The following is a 15,838-nucleotide window of genomic DNA, read 5'->3' as shown; positions in this document are numbered from 1 at the left end:
CTTTAAGTCCCTTGTATTGGGGGGTTCAGGGGCTGGGGGACCAGGACTCGCAGCTGCTGCCCCAGGGACAGCTGACCCAGGCTAAGCTACGTGACGGCTTCCAGGTGCTCTGCCCGGCCACTGGTGCAGGGGTTGGCAGATGTCTCAAGCCAGGCCCATCAGAAGGAGCTTCAGAGTTTCAGGAATCTGGGAAAAGGCGGCCACTCAATACGGCTGGATGGGAAGGGGGAGGCCCGGGGACCCTGGAAGCGCCAGTCACCGTCCCGAGACCTTGAGCCTTCTGACAAGGTCATGACACCACTACGCCATGGCTGCGACTCTGCCTGAAAGCTCGCCTGTGTCCCTCCAGCAGAGAGAAGGAAAATTCGTGGCTGGGGTGCCCCCGGGCCACCAGCATGGCAGGAGAGCGAACAGGGCAGCCAGCTAGTGTCCCCCGTTCCTGAAGCGAAACTCGGGGTTCGCGGCCTGAGCACACTGCTGACTGCCAGCAGGTGCACAGTCTCTTTCCTCTGCACCAGGAGCCAGCAAACTGCTCTTCCGAGTGCCACCTCCTGGGCGCCCTGGTCCTCCCCAACGCAGGGACCACTCGACGGTGGCTGTGGGGACAGGGGATATGCCCGTGAGGTGCTGGCTCTGCTGGCACCGGGCTGGCGGCCAGCGAGGTTGTTAAAGCTTGAAGATGACTTCATTCCCCTGAACTCCTGCAGGAGTCAAAGTCCTGAAAGCTCAGGTACAGGGGAGTGGGGGTGGGAGCGTCTCTGGTGTGGAGGTGGGGCCAACAGGAAGTGGTCAGGCCTGATCGGGGGGCGGAGCCCCCGCGATTCCATCCTCGTGGCTTGCCGGGGGAGACAGCACACACAGGGAGGCACCTGCTCCTGCCACAAGGTGCGGCAGTGTAGGACGCCCCCCCACAGCCTGCGCCGTGCCGGGGACCTTGTGCCTGCAGGTCTCAGAGCCCAATCCAACCTCTCCCCTGCAGAGCAGCCTGCCCCAGGCATTTTATTCCAGCAGCGACACGCTGACAGATGCGGATGTCAGGCGGCGGCCGTGGCCTGCTGCAGGTGCGCCTCGGCTGGTAACTGACAGCATCGGCCCCAGGTGGCCTGTGTCATCCCGTGCTACTTCACACATCACTGTAGCAAAATTTCTCAAGGGCTGAGCCTGGCCCAAATGCTGTTCTAACACACCGAACCCTCACGAAACCCTCTGAGCTGGGCAACAGCACGACCCACGCTTGCAGCAACCAAGCTGTGGAAGTCAAAGACAATCGTCCGAACTCACGTGGCCAGGAAGTGGCAGAGCCCGGATTCGAACCCCGACCAAGCCATGCTCTCAGCCACTTGGCAAAGCAGAGGGAGAGGTCTCAGGCCGCGAAGCCCCGGGACCTTCACTGGAGGTCTCTGGGGGGCAGAGGTTCACGTGGTCCTTTGCTGACCTTACCCATGAACTCCGTGGGCGCAGTCGGAGCAGCAGCTGGTTCAAGAACACGCTCGCGGATGACCAAGCGTTCTGCGAAGGCTCACCAGGCCTCTGTCTCTGCGGGGACATTCGTGCCGCAGAACCAAGCCCCCAGCGCCCGAAGCAGCCGCCCACGGGATTCTCCACTAACTGATGTTTATCCCTCATGAACCAAGCACCTCTCCTTGGCCTGTCGAGCTCTGTGGCACACACGGGACGACGCAAAGCGAGACTGCGGAGAAAGTGCACGTCTTTCCAAACAGGCAGGGTTTGTGAAGTGACTGACGGGAGAGGACAGCGTGGGATGTGAGCAAGCCCATCGGCATCGGCCAACGAGCCCGGGCCCCGCGATGACGAGGGTGAGGCCAGGGCGCGGGTGGCGAGGTAATAGCTCTTCGCCAGGCAACTCAGATGTCAGCGGCCAGGACAGGCCCTCGGAAGCCAGCTCGGGGCCTCCAACCCTTTCTCCACGAGGACCCTCGGGTGGGTCTACGCAATCTGGTGGGGAAGGGACGGATCACAGCCGTCCCGACCGACGCTTCCATCCATCAAGCCTGGCTTTGCCCCCTGGCTAAGATGCCTGCATCCCCCATCAGGGGCCGGGGTTCAGCAGCCAGCTCTGGCTCCTGAGCCCGGCTTCCTGCCAATCCAGACCCTGGGAGGCTGTGGGGTGGGGCTCCAGGGATTGGTTTCCGCCACCCACGTGGGAGATCAGGATTGCATTCCCAGCCCCTACTCTGCTCACCACTCACTTAGGAGAGGGAACCCACAGACAGGAGCCATCTCTCTCTGTCCCAGAAATAAATAAAGCAGACCCAGGAGTCCAGCCGTTCCTGTAGCCTCGGCTCAGTTAAATACCGTGAGATGTCACCAGGTTGTTGTCTGCGTTCTGTAGTTTCATTTTTCCAGTTAAAATATCTAATACACTAAAAGCACGATTTATTACGAAATGCCGGCTGCTTGCGTGAGTTCGTCTTCCCCAGCTCAGGCTGACCCGACACAACCTCCAACAGCCGAGAGCTGCTGCCGCGGCCGAGACGTTTAGTCCCCCCCCACGCCGCGGTATCTCCTTCCTCTTCTCCCACACTGAAATAGTTCTCAGCTGGGCAAGTGACCGCTAAGCCTAACGGCTGCATTTCCCCCCAGGCTCCCCGGCAGCCGCGTGTGGGCCGTGGGCAGAAACGGTCCATGTCTGAGCGACCCACGGAGACGGCCACCCAGACTGCGCGGAATTGGAATTGAGAGGAATCCGAGGCTGACACCTGGGCTCACACACACACAGCCAAATCGAACACGACCCCTTCCCCTGATGCCCGCGTGCAAATAGGTTTACCGTGGCCCCACAGCCAGCAGCACACCTGACCTCAGGGGTTAGAGAGGTACCCCATATTCTGGGGCCAGCATCGTGCCAGTCCCGGCCGCTCCACTTCTAGTCCAGCTCCCCGATAATGTGCCTGGGAAGGCAGTGGAAGATGGCCCAAGTCCTTGGGCTCCCGCGCGTAGGAGACCTGGATGGAGTTCCAGCCCCTGGCCCAGCCCCGGCCGTTGCAGCCAGGTGAGGAGTGACCCATTGGAAGGAAGACCTCTGTGTCTCTCCCTCTCTCTTTCAAATAGATAAATAAACCTTTAAAAAATGTATTATATATTCTAATAGATGTCAGACAAACCAAGTTAATCTAAAAGGGATTCTGAATTCATGAAAGTTTTTGTCATTTTCTCAATCAATAAACGCTGATCAATGTAACCAATATGCAGTGGGATCTTTCCAATGTCTTCTCTTTAATCAGCGACTAACATAGAACTCATTGTGGGGCAGAAGGGGAAATGTGTAAGGTACACGCAGCACAGCAGGCCATCCGGGTAAACAGGGTTTTCAGGGCCCGAGTTCTACAGGGGAGGCTGGCCTGGGATTCCAGGTGCAGAGGGCCACTTTTCACACAACGAGCAAAGCTGTCGCTGGCTGGTGACTTCACAGCGCCGCCCCGAGGCTGGGTTAGCTAGCCACAGCTGGATGGAAGCAACTCTTGGGGCACACAGCTCTGGGTGATTTGTGCTGAACTTTGGGGTGCTAGTTTGGAAGAACAGTTACTCTTGAGCTGGTTCCTTTACTTACATCACCTGTAGGATTTGGTGATGCCAGCAGGGTCTTAGCTCTGGCCACGAGCCCGCCACGTGGCCCCAATGAGCCAGAAACCAGCACATGCGAGTCTCCTTTCAATTTCACAGACGCCATTTCCACGCCTCTCCCCCCAGCTGAATCCAATCCCCAGCCTCACTTCCGTCTCAAGGACATCACATGAACCTCATCTTCAGACTCTGGGCCAACTTTGGCCTGTGAGCCACACCAGCACTCACACATTCGCATGCATTAAAAAAAAAAAAAAAGACATTTTGCCACCACTTTCAAAAATCAGGAGGTTTGGGTGAGAATCCGATGTAAGAGTAGCTGAAGGTTGGCAGCTCTGAGCAGCCACGGCCAGAAGTTCTGGACCCGAGTGGCAGACGCTCCCCTGTGCCGCACCTGTCCTGCTTCCAGCAGTGACACCCAGGTCCCCCCAGCCACCCAGGGTGGTGGCCCAGCGTGCCCTCTGCACACATGGCTCTCCGCAGAGGACTGGAGCCCGCAGGACACGCGGGGTGCGTTGGCCGTCCCTCGCTCTCTCAGTGGGACCTGCCTTCTAGAGGATTCCAGCAGTGGGAGGGGCGTGCAGAGAACCCATCGTACTGGCCTGCTCCCTCCCGCGTGCTGGGGCCGCCCCCCTGTCTGGGAGCGGGGAAGCCGCCCAGCCCGAGGAGGTGCCTGTCCCACACGTCACTTGGGTCCCAGGCAGGACGCCCGCGGCGCGAGGGGCTCACCTGTGCGGTAGCCGGTGCTGTTGAGGTACACGGCGAAGGTGCGGCTCTCGTGCTGCGCCTGCCAGGAGGGTGAGGAGCAGTTCTCGTTGTTGGTGTAGGTGTTGTGGTTGTGCACGTACTTGCCGGTGAGGATGGACGAGCGCGAGGGGCAGCACATGGGCGTGGTCACGAAGGCGTTGATGAAGTGCGCCCCTCCCTGCCCCATGATGCGCCGCGTCTTGTTCATCACCTGCATGGAACCTGCAAGCAGCACAGGGCACAGGTGAGGGGGGGCCTGGAGCCAGCCACCAGCGCAGGCCCTCCCCCCGCCCCTGCCTGCAGGGGCCCATTTTGGAAATCTAAGGGGGAGGGGACAGCAGGGCACTGTGGTCCTGAGTCCCCCTGGACACGCCGGTGATGCAGGTGGAAACGTGGGGGTAGGTGACCCGGGACGCTTTTCTGCAGGCACGAACAAACACGGTTATCTTTCCCTTTCTGCCAAGCAACCACTAGGAGGCTGTGGGGAGACTGTGCTGTGTTTGCTTGGCGCCTTCCCAAGGATTGTTCACTACCTTTCCCCGGAATACTCCGCGGCCGAGACGCCCTGCGCCCGCCTTGAACCACGCTCGCCTCCTGGGTCCGCTCTGTTCTTGGAGCCCAGAACCCCATTCTTCCACATGGACCCTGTCGGCCGTGCTGCTCCCAGGGGGCCCCCGGGGGTCTGGCAGGCGTCTGGTGGCCCCGCCCCCAGCACGTGTCCCTGGGACTTAATGACACACACCAGGCAGTGTGCCTTCACTCGCACCTGTTCCCAAGGATGATGGAGGAGAGCGGGTGGGAGCCCTACTGTGTGCAGGCCACTGCCCTGCTCAGCACCGGATCCTGGGCGCCGCGACGGCGTGTGACGCAGGAGGCACTCAGCAAGCATGGGTGGCCTGGCTGCGTCACCGCACACCTCCTCCGTGCCGAGCGCTTAGCAGAGCTCATGGGACTCTTCTCTGCCAAGGCCAGCCTCAGCTTTCCCGCCCAGGCCGTGCAGGTCTCGAAGAGTTTGCAGATGTATGTTAAGGATCTGATCATTTGGGAGTTATTGGGGAGGGGCCGAAACCCAATGACAGGTGTCTCTGCAGCGAGCAGACTGGCCTGATGCAGCCATAAGCCAAGGGGCGCCCTGGGCCCCCCGAAGCTGGAAGGGTCTGCTCCCCTGGAGCCTTCGGGGCAAGCACAGCCCTGCGACAACTCCAGAACCCCAAGAGACTAAGTCCCCGCTGTCTGGGAATTTGTGGGTGCACCAGGCACCTGAGGTTCTTGCCAGGAGCTATGACCCCCATCAGCAGCCCCCAGAGACCCCCCAAACAACGAAGCAGACCCTCCGCCTTCTGACCCTTTGGGCTTTCTTGTCCCATCTTTCTGCCGACCAGGGACGGAAACCCGGAGACGGTCCCTGGGGCAGCGACTGGATCTCGTCACTGCCTCTAAGCACGCAAGCGGGAGTCTCCCCTTGCACTGAGACTACGACCCAGTTCCTCCCTGCGGCGTCCACCGGCGCCTGCCCTTTGCTCTCGGCTTGCTCACCGGATCTCCCAGGAGCTCCGAACTCACCCCTGCCTGTGCTACTGCCTCTGCCTGGGGTTCTCTCCCTGAGACTTTGGGCTGGCAGAACCCACGTTCAGCACTCAAACCAAAGGTCACCTTCGTAGCACCCGAGGGAGCTCACACCAGGGCTGCTTCCTATCTCCTTCCGAAGTGCCTGGAGGGCCGGGTCGGCTCCAGCTGTGACTGGTGCACAATTAGGTTTTGCCGGGTGCAGGGCCTCCCCTCACCAGCTGGCCCTGCTCAGCACAGCCTGCAAAGGGAGTGGGGCAGACTCGGGTCAGGCAGGGCCCCAGGCCATCCTGGCAGGCGCTGCGCGGCACAGGGGACTTCACAGTCAGTGGGAGCCCCTGGGAGGGCGAGCGGCAGGTGTCCTCGAGCTCAGGGCCTGAGGATTCCAGCCCAGCACAGACACAACGCAGGTGTCTCCACTCCGCCCTGGGCGACCCTGAGATACCTGGGTTAGGAGCGAGGCCCTCAGGGAAGCAGCTCAGCAGAGCAGCTGCGTGAGGCAGGGACTCCCTGACGTTTTCCCTGCTTTATTTCCAACCCTACCAGGACCCAGCACATAGTAGGTGCTCAGCAAACGCCTGCTGTGACCTTCCTCTCTGGGGTTCCCAGGACACTCAGGAGCCCAGACTGGTGTACGGCCACAGACCCTGTGCGTGGATCTAGAAAAATCTGACCTTAATTAGCATCAAACAGCTCACGTGTGCTTTTCTTTGCCACATGCCCTCATTTTTTTTTTTTTTTAAGCTTTATTTATTTGAAAGGCAGAGTTACAGAGAGAGTTTCCATCTGCTGGTTCACGCCCCAAATAGCCATCACCCAGAACCGAGCTGGTCTGAAGCCAAGAGCCAGGAGCTTCCTCTGGGTGCCCCCATGTGGGTGCAGGGGCCCAAGGACATCAGCAGGGAGCTGGATCAAAACTGGAGCAGCCGGGACTCGAATCAGTGCCCTTAAGGGATGCGGTGCTGCAGGCGGTGGCTTTATCTGCTACACCACAGCACAGCCCCTTCCCCCTGTAGTCTTACACCAACTTCGCCGGGTCCCTGGAGGGGCTGATAGCGCAGCTCCTGGAATCTAAGTGGCTGACGGCTGCACGTCACCCCTGGGGCAGGGGGCAGCGCCCCACAACCACAGTAACAATCGCTGTGTCACTGGCTGTTCATGGCTGGGCACGCGATGCGTCATTTGCTTCTCTCACCATCTTAGGGAACAGGGAACGGAGCTGGGGGCCTGAATGACGCTCAAGGGGGCTCCGCTCGGAAGGTGGTGAGGACTGAGGCCCAGCATGGTCGGGTGGCTGGCGGGGCGCTGGGGTTCACATTCATGGGAGGACGCACAAAGATGTCCCTGCGCTCTTGGTTAACCCCTGGCTGCAGTGGGGCTCAGAGGGTCCCCTAGTGTTTGCACGGGTGACTTTAGCCACCACGCCAGCAGTGGGTGGCCCAGTGTGCTGTCATCTGTTGGTTCCCTCCCAAATGGCCACAATGGCCAGGACTGGGCCAGGCTGAAGCCGGGAGCCAGGAATTCCATTTGTGCCTCCCATGTGGGTGCAGGGGCCCAAATACTTAAGCCATCCTCCACTGCCTTCCCAAGGTGCACTAGCAGGGAGCTGGATCAGAGGTGGAGCTGCCAGGACTCGAACCAGCGCTCTGATACAGGATGGTAGCGTCGCAGGCGGCGGCTTAACCTGTTTGAGGTTGGCTGCTCTGCGTGCTGGCGTATTTGCATATCTGTGTACTTATCTGGTTTGCTGTCTCCGGTGGTCCAAGGGCCAAGATTACTGACTGTGCTCCCCAGTGCCAGCCCCAAAGCCGGGAACACTGCCTGGCACACAGTAGGCGTCCCCTAAGCCTCTCTCGGCTGTGCAAATCCTGTGCACTCCAGGAATAAGCAACCCTTAAGCCTCCAGTCCTCAAATCCCACGAGACAGGACAAAGCAGCCGGCAGCGAGGCCTTGGCCTCTCCTATTCTCCAGGGACCACAGCACAAAGGCCCCGCGGGGCCTCCGACCCCTCGCCCAGCCGCCACCTGCTGAATAATCCGTCGTAGGCAGCCGCCCTGAATGCCGGGTTGGCCATGGAATCGTTTATTTTTAATGCGCTCAAAGCCGGAGGGTCCAGGCGCTCTCAACCCCCACCCCACCCCAGCGACTCAGGGACACGAGCCGTGGTGTGCTCTTAGCCACAGCTCTGTGCGCGTGGCCAGTGAGCCCGTGGAGACCACCACGTCAACCCGCTCGCTCCCCGCGAGCCCTCAGTGGGGATGAGAGCAGCTTAACTGAATCTGGCACAGCAGCGAAGTGTGTGCTGCAAACCACCCCCGAGGCACCACAGCTACCGCCAGGACCCCGTGCCCAGCCCGGCCCAGCCCGGCCCAGCCCAGCCCAGCCTGAGGCGCGTGGATGGCGCTGGTGCCAGGAAGGCGCCTGGAAGCCGCGGCCACGCAGAAATCAACAGGAGTTTGGGACGAGGCTGGGCCCGCCAACCCAAACTCGTTTTGACCAACATCAGTCTGGGGACGAGCAGACAAAACAGCTGGGGCGGCTCCTCTCCGGCCCGAACCTCCCCAGCGCACTCGACTGGGAGGGAGGTCACCCTGAGGGAGGTCACTCCTCTCCGGGACCCGGGACCTGAACTCTAGGGCCCCAGCCCTGACCACCAGCCCTCCGTGCCCCACTCCCCGCCCAGCCCCTGAGACTCTTCACCCATTTGCGATGGCTTTTTGGGGCTCCAAATTGATTATCTGATATTTTTGGGACTTCACAGAACTTTCATCTCAATCCAAATAGTTGCCAATTATGGATTTCATGTGCTAGTTCTATTTTTTGACGTACAAGACGATGAGCTTGCAAAGTGGTAAAAATCCTCGTTTTTGGACTGATCACCGCCTGCACCGGGAGTGTCCAATGCAGCCTCCATCCGCTCTCCCCAAGGCCTGGATTGTGGCAGCGGCCGTCTGAGGCACTCAGCAGGTGCCACGGCTTTCAGGACGGAGACCTGACCCAGGGTCTGCCTCTCCTGGGCCAAGGCAGCCCACGGCTGCTGGGGGCAGGTGCACACTGCGCCCCTCCAGACCCCCAAGGCCCCTACTTGGGTGGCACTGGAGTCACTGGTTTTGACTGATAACCAGATGACCACTTCCTGTGGTTGTTTGCTTAAAATTATGGGTCAAGGGCAGGCGCTGGGGCACAGCGGGTTAAGCCACTGCCTGCAATGCCAGCATCCCATATGGGCACCGGTTCTTGTCCCAGCTGCTCCACTTCTGATCCAGCTCCCTGCTAATGGCCTGGGAAAAGCAGCAGAAGATGCCCCAAGTCCTGGGCCCCTGCACCCACATGGGAGACCTGGAAGAAGCTCCTGGCTCCTGCCTGGCCATTGTGGCCCTCTGGGCCATGAACCAGCGGATGGAAGATTTTTTTCTGTCTCTCCCTCTTTCTCTGTAACTGTGTTTCCAATAAGTAAATAAATCTGTAAAAAACACGGGTTAGTGTCTGTGATGGCAGGGTGCTTGGGAGAGCGCTGGGAGTTACTTCGGGACCAGAGAAAATAAAACTGAAGGGAATAACTCAGCATCATGACTTAAATCTGTATCTGACCACTCTGGTGTCCGGCCTGGGCTGACGCGGTAGACTCTTAAACCGTCATCCGCTTGCACCCTGGTCTCCCATATCCGGGTGCTCCCCTGGGCAGCCAGAGGGCTCCTTTAAAAACCTAAGGTCACACCCTCAGACAACCTGGCTCCACTCTCCCCGGGGAATGGACAGAGTCCAGCTCTCCTGACGGCCCTCAAGGCCCCCAGTCTGAAGGCTCCTTTTCCATGAGGCTCCCACTGCGCCTTGGCCCTGGGCAGCCTCACATGAGACTCCTTGCTGCTCCTGGATCCCAACAAGCATGGCCCTGTCTCAGGACCCTTGCACCTGCCGCTCCTCCACCCAGTCTCAACCCTCGGTGCGTTCCGGTCCCTGCAAATATGCACATCACCTCCTCAGGGGGGCGCTCTCGGGGCTGTGCTGACTGCAATCACTCCACCCCTCCCATCCTGCTCTGCACTGCTCCCCTTGGCACGAACATGGGAGGAGGTGACGAGAAAACATTCTCGGCGATCCGCAAACCGCAGACGGCTGCCTCCCGGGTGATCAGCGGCCGCGGCGCTCGCTGACCCGAGGGCCATCCCTGCTTGCTTTGAAGTCAGTCTGCTCCACTCACATGGTTCTCAGTACGCTGGGACTGTGGGGAGAGAGAGTGACGAGGAAGAGCGAAAAGCAAACGCCCTGTGACGCTGGCCGCCTTCCACGGCTTTTATCTGGGGGACAGATAAGCAAGTGTGGAATGTTCTAGCAAGAGGCCTCTGAGCAAGGACCCCTGTCTGCCTTTGACTCCTGAAGAGGCCACAGTTGGGAGGCCAGGGCCCGGGCAGCTCACGCAAGTGTTCAGTTAGGTTTCTCCAGTGCACAAAGAATCCCACGCCCACATCTTACCACACAGCATGGGGTGGGCGGGCGGGGCGGGCAGCACCCGCATCCCGCGTCTGAGTGCCTGGGGCTGGTTCCCAGCACTGCCTCCTGCCTCCTGCCTCCTGCCCCCTGCCCCCTGCCAGTGCAGAATCCCAGGGCAGCCGTGATGACCCCAGACCTCGGGTCCCTGCCACTAATGTGGGAGACCCCGTTGGAGCCCAGGCTCCTTCCTGGCTGTGGCCCGGCCCAGCCCTGAGCATCCTGGGCTGGGGAGTGAACTGGAAGGTGGGATCACTCTGTCTTTCTCTGCTTCTAACTCCCTGTCTCAGACAGATACTTTTTATTATTTTTTTTTTTGAATTAGAAAATGTAGGATATTTTCCTGGGACCATATGACAGTTTGTAGTGCCCCTGGTATCTTTGCTCCCTGGCTCCCTCCTCTGTAAAAAGATATTAAAAATTATACTCTATGGCCACGTGGGTAGGGAGATGACTGCTTTACTATGCTGCATCAAAGCATTTTCTCCGATGTTAGGCTACATAGTTTCTTCCGATGTTAACAAGGCTCAAAGCAGACGTTCTCACAGTCCCGGCAAGTCCCCTGGGTCTCCCCAGCATTGCCCCGCAGGAGAATTTGGCCTTGGGTTTGCCACAGAAATGTCTCTGGCGTCTCCCGAAATCTGTAACAGCAGGAAATGCGTCTGCCCTGGGCATACCCGGCACCCGCTACGGCCCCTCTCCCCAACCCCACCGGCCCCTGGGGCTCCCAGGCTGTGCTTCCTCCTCTCCTGGGGGTCCAGCAGGGGCCTCTCAAGGGCCACCTGGCCAGGAGACGAGGAGGATGAAGAACAGGACACACGCCCCCTGCAGGCCCTCCCAGCGTCTCCTCTCCCCTCTGTAGAGTTTTGTGTGTTAAAAGCGTTCAACTCTGGGCTGGCGCTGTGGCATGGCAGTGCGGGCATCCCATGTGGGCACCAGTTCTAGTCCCGGCTGCTCCACTTCCAATCCAGCTCTCTGCTATGGTCTGGGAAAGCAGCAGAAGATGGCCCAAGTCCTTGGGCACCTGTACTCGTCCTGGCTTCGGATTGGTGCAGCTCTGGCCATGGCGGCCATCTGGGGAGTGAACCAGCGGACGGAAGACCTCTCTCTCTTTCTGCCTCTCTGTAACTCTCCCTTTCAAATAAATAATATTTTGTTTTTTAAAAAAGCATTCAGCTCTTAAACATGTACAGACTGTGTAACACATACACGCACACACACATGTGCACACACGTGTGCACACACGTACACACACACATATGCACACACACATACACGCTGCCGTCCAGCTGGAGCCCCCAACTCCTCTCTCCTCTGTACTACTGGGTACCCAGGAGGCGTGAGCTGCCTTAAATCACTACTTTCTGTGGGTTTCTGTTTTCCTCTGTAAAAACAGAGCACAAAGAAAACTTTAGGCATTCAGCATTTTTTTTTTTTGACATGCAGAGTGGACAGTGAGAGAGAGACACAGAAAGGTCTTCCTTTGCCGTTGGTTCACCCTCCAATGGCTGCCGCGGCCGGCGCGCTGCAGCCGGCGCACCGCACTGATCTGATGGCAGGAGCCAGGAGCCAGGAGCCAGGTGCTTCTCCTGGTCTCCCATGGGGTGCAGGGCCCAAGCACCTGGGCCATCCTCCACTGCACTCCCGGGCCACAGCAGAGAGCTGGCCTGGAAGAGGGGCAACTGGGACAGAATCCGGCGCCCCAACCGGGACTAGAACCCGGTGTGCCAGCGCCGCAAGGTGGAGGATTAGCCTAGTGAGCCGCGGCGCCGGCCGCATTCAGCTTTCTTTCAACTGTGAAGTTCCGGGACAATTCTAGAACATTCTATGTCACCACCGAATTCTGGTTTTAATCCTAGTAAACCATTGGGTCATTTGTATAAGACAAAGAGAGAGCTCCCATCCACTGGTTTATCCCCAAAATGTCCAGAGCAGCCAGGGCTGGGCCAAGCCCGCGCCAGGAGGCAGGAGCTCATCTAGGTCTTCCACGTGGGTGCCAGGGACCCAGGTACTGAGCCCTCACCCGCTGCCTCCCAGGGTGCACATCAGCAGGGAGCTGGAATCAGAGCAGAGCGGGGACTCAAACCAGCACTGGGACGCGGCAGGCAGCTCCAGGGGCTCCCTAACTGCAGTGCCAAGAACGCCCGCCTCGCTAACCTTTTTCAATTGAGCACAGCTCACGGTCAGTTCAGCTCTGTTTGACAATCCGGGTGGACTGAGCGAGCAGGGCTCCTTCCTCCTCTGCTGCCCTCCGCGCCCGCAGCCCTGAGCGCGGTCCACTCCAGATGGGACCAGCGAAGTACCCCTGAAAGGACCACTCTCCAGCACCCCAGGGTTTTGCAGGGGCAGGGGGGAGGCTGTGGGTCCCTTCAGGTGCGACCTGGCTTCGCAGGGTGGCAGGTTCGGAAGCCCTGAGTCCTGCCCCCTGCTTGGGAGGCTGCTGTCTGCCCGCCAGGCTAGAATTCACCTGCAGCCTTGTCTGCCCAAGAAAGGCCCGAGGGAGACCGTGGGGGACCTCTCCTGCCCCTTGGCAGTCACAAACTCAAGTCCAGTGTCACCACTCAGCAGAGCCAAGGCTCAGAATTGGTTCCCACAGCCCCAGGCCATGGACGTGGGTAAGCAGCCCTTGGCTTTCTCCACTGCCTCCTGACCCGGTCAGCCTCAGAGGGGCAGGGGTGGGGCCCGGTGCCTCACTGGCCATTTCCTGTCCCGACAGCCCCACCCCACTCCCTGGTGTCACTCTACCGCCAGCCCGCCCACAGGAAGTTTATTCACTGGGGTGGGGCTCTGCCTACAGCCTGGAACCCCGGAGCTCTCCCGTGCCAGCACCTGCCCCCCCCCACAACCTGCTCTCCAAAAAGCAGGGAGGAGCCAGCGCTGGTCTCCCTCCCTCATGCCCCGCCCTGCTGCCACCCACCTGCAAAACCCTCAGGGCAGGGTCCCCACCTGCCCCTCCCCACCACGCTCCTGCTCCTGGGCCACGCCCTGTTCACCTGCAGCACTCAGAACATTCCCGAGACCCTCCGGCCTCGTGCTAAATTCCAGACTCCTGCACGGCCTGCCTGGCTCCCGCCGCCCTCCTCGCTGCCCTCACCCGGCCCTGCTACCTCTGTTCCTGCCGCCGTGGGACTCTTGGCCTGGCCGCCCTGCCCAAGTTGCTCCTGCCCCAGATTCCCACATGAAAGGCGGTGCAGGTCTCGCCAGCGTCCACGCCCACAGTGCCGGCATCTGCTGCAGGAGGGGCTGCCCCGTGCCCCTGAACTGAGGGCGGCTGAGACCCCGGGCAGCACACCAGTATCTGTTTCTCCTCCTCCACGGCCCCTCCAAGGTGCCCAGCTGGAACACGACACTCCCAGACTTGCTCTGGCTGCCTGTGCCGCCTCCTCGCCGCGCCCTCCAGACCCTCTGCGCCCAGCTCTCTGCCCTTTGGCGTCTGGCTTCAGCCACAGGGGAGCCCCGAAAGGGAGGTGGGGTACAGATTCCTCTCCCTTCCTCCGTGTCTGCCATCAGCAGAGGGTGACGCTGCTGTCAGGCACCCTGGCCCCAGGTGCCACTGTCACCTGTTCCCTCCTCCCCTCCTGCCCCATCCCCACGGGGATGCTGGATCCGCCGCACCTGCAGACAATTTGGAAGCCCCCTGGGATCATCCTCTTTTGCATGTGTCCCACGTTTCCTGCCAAGACCGTGAAGCTAAAGTTCTGTGTGTGTTGCAAGTGGCTTCTGGGATGAGGTCCTCAAGGAGGGAGGACTTGAAGATCCACCCTTTGTGCCTTTGTACTTCTTCCCGGAATGTGGCTGTGATAGCTGGAGCTGAAGCAGTCATCCTGAACCACAAAATGACCTTGACGGTGGAAGCTACACAGTAGCACAGAAGGGAGGCAGGGAGGGAGCCCGGCTCCCAGATAGCCTTGAGGTTGGCAAACCTCCCTGCCAACCTCCAACTTCCCTGTGAGTGACAGGCCAAATTCTGTCTTGCTTAAGCCACTGTTACTTCACATTCCAGCCAAAGCTAACCCTGATTCACTTAGCTCCCAGCATTCAAGGGCGCTGTTGAATTGAAAAAAAGAACCTTTCAGGAATGTGTTTGGCAGGGCCACGGTGGGGCGGGCCCAGCGGAGCCTCTCTCCCTCCCGGCACAGGGATTGCCTGCACCCACGTCTTCCTGACACGGCAGGAATGTCAGGAGGCGGGGCCGAGAGTGAGCTGGCGTCTGCAATCCGGCCGCCTGCCCCCGTGGCTATCAGTCTGTGGCACGGGGTGTGGTTCCCTTGCGTGCACAGATGGAGGTGGAAACAGGGATCTGGCCAGGACCCCCCCCCCCCCAGGCCCTGCTCTGCGAAGCCCCCTCTCCCCACCACAGTTCTGTTCCCTGCATGGCGGCCAGAGGTCACTGTGAAACACTAAACACACGTGTCCCCTCCCGCCGCCGTCCCTCTCAGAAAGCCCAAGCCCCAGCCCCCCACGGTCACGCCCTGCAGGGTCCACTCACTCTTCCTGTCCCTGTCACTTGCGCTACTCCGCGAGCTTCCAGCTCAGGGCCTTTGCACAGACGGCTCCCACAGCCTGCAGAGCCCTACCCCAGGGGCCCCGAGACCCATGGAGGTCCACACTGCTCACACGTGCCCCCCTCACCATGCGACACCTCTCCCACACTCCACCCCACACCCCCGGGTCTGGGTCTCCTTCCTGCCTCCCTCCCCCCGCCCCTCCGCACTGATGTGCCAGGGACCTCGTCGGCTTCCACTGGAAAGAGAGAGGAGACCTGAGCTGTCTGAATGCTGCTGGGTCCCTTCTGGCATGCAGTAGGTGCTCAGCAAATGCTCAGTGGATGGATGTGTTTGCCCGTTGTCTGAGCACCTTGCTTCCGGGTCAGCCACGCGATGGCAGCATGGCGTCTCCCTGCCTTGACTCCGCCCCAGCCATCCTGCCTTCCTCAGGCATCTGCTCTCGAATTTTCCTTCAGGAAACCACCTGGGCCCCATTGCCAGTCCCCAGGAGTGCGTGGACGATGTGACCTCACCCCAATACTCCGGGGTCTGCTGTATCCTTAAACCCTCGGCACAAGGGCCATCGCCAGGGCTGGCGTGCAGCAGGTGAAGCTGCAGCCGAGGACTCCGGCATTCCAGAGCACGCACCAGTTCAAGTCCCGACTGTTCCACCTCAGATCCGGCTCCCGGCTAATGCGCCTGGGAAAGCAGCAGAGGATGGCCCGAGGGCTTGGGCCCCTGCACCCATGGAGGGATCTGGGTGGACTTCCAGGCTCCTGGCTTCAGCCTGGCCCAGCCCAGCCGTTGTGAGCCAGCGGATGGAAGACCTCCCCGTCTCTCTCTAACTCTGCCTCCATTGCCATGTGGCTCCCAGCAGCAGAAGCTGTGACTCCCACTGGAGAACGCGTCCCCTTGTCCCGTGGGCACCACGTCACCTCTCCTGCCTCTCTCGAAACTGCCCATC

The 15,838-nt window shown here is 60.3% G+C and overlaps 1 protein-coding gene across 7 annotated transcripts in view; it reads right to left on the bottom strand.

Moving 5' to 3' along the window:
• SULF2 (sulfatase 2) overlaps window positions 1-15,838 on the bottom strand; it is an 89,508-nt gene that overhangs the window by 48,345 nt on the left and 25,325 nt on the right. For 3 of the 7 annotated variants that reach the window (XM_051844953.3, XM_051844952.3, XM_070051727.2), the window contains one exon: window positions 4,315-4,554. In XM_051844953.3, the coding sequence (XP_051700913.3) occupies window positions 4,315-4,554 (240 nt within the window). Of the gene's footprint in view, window positions 1-4,314; window positions 4,555-4,865; window positions 5,066-5,098; window positions 5,249-5,895; window positions 6,247-15,838 lie in introns of those variants that run through there. The other 4 variants (XM_089307866.1, XM_089307867.1, XM_089307868.1 and 1 more) reach the window with 4 other exon arrangements.

This window comes from Oryctolagus cuniculus, chromosome 11 (assembly GCF_051225735.1).
Source record: "Oryctolagus cuniculus isolate XC-2025 breed Fujian yellow rabbit chromosome 11, ASM5122573v1, whole genome shotgun sequence".
Taxonomy (NCBI): domain Eukaryota; kingdom Metazoa; phylum Chordata; class Mammalia; order Lagomorpha; family Leporidae; genus Oryctolagus; species Oryctolagus cuniculus.
The sequence above is the reverse complement of the archived record's forward strand: the minus strand, read 5'-3'. Positions and strand labels throughout refer to the sequence as shown.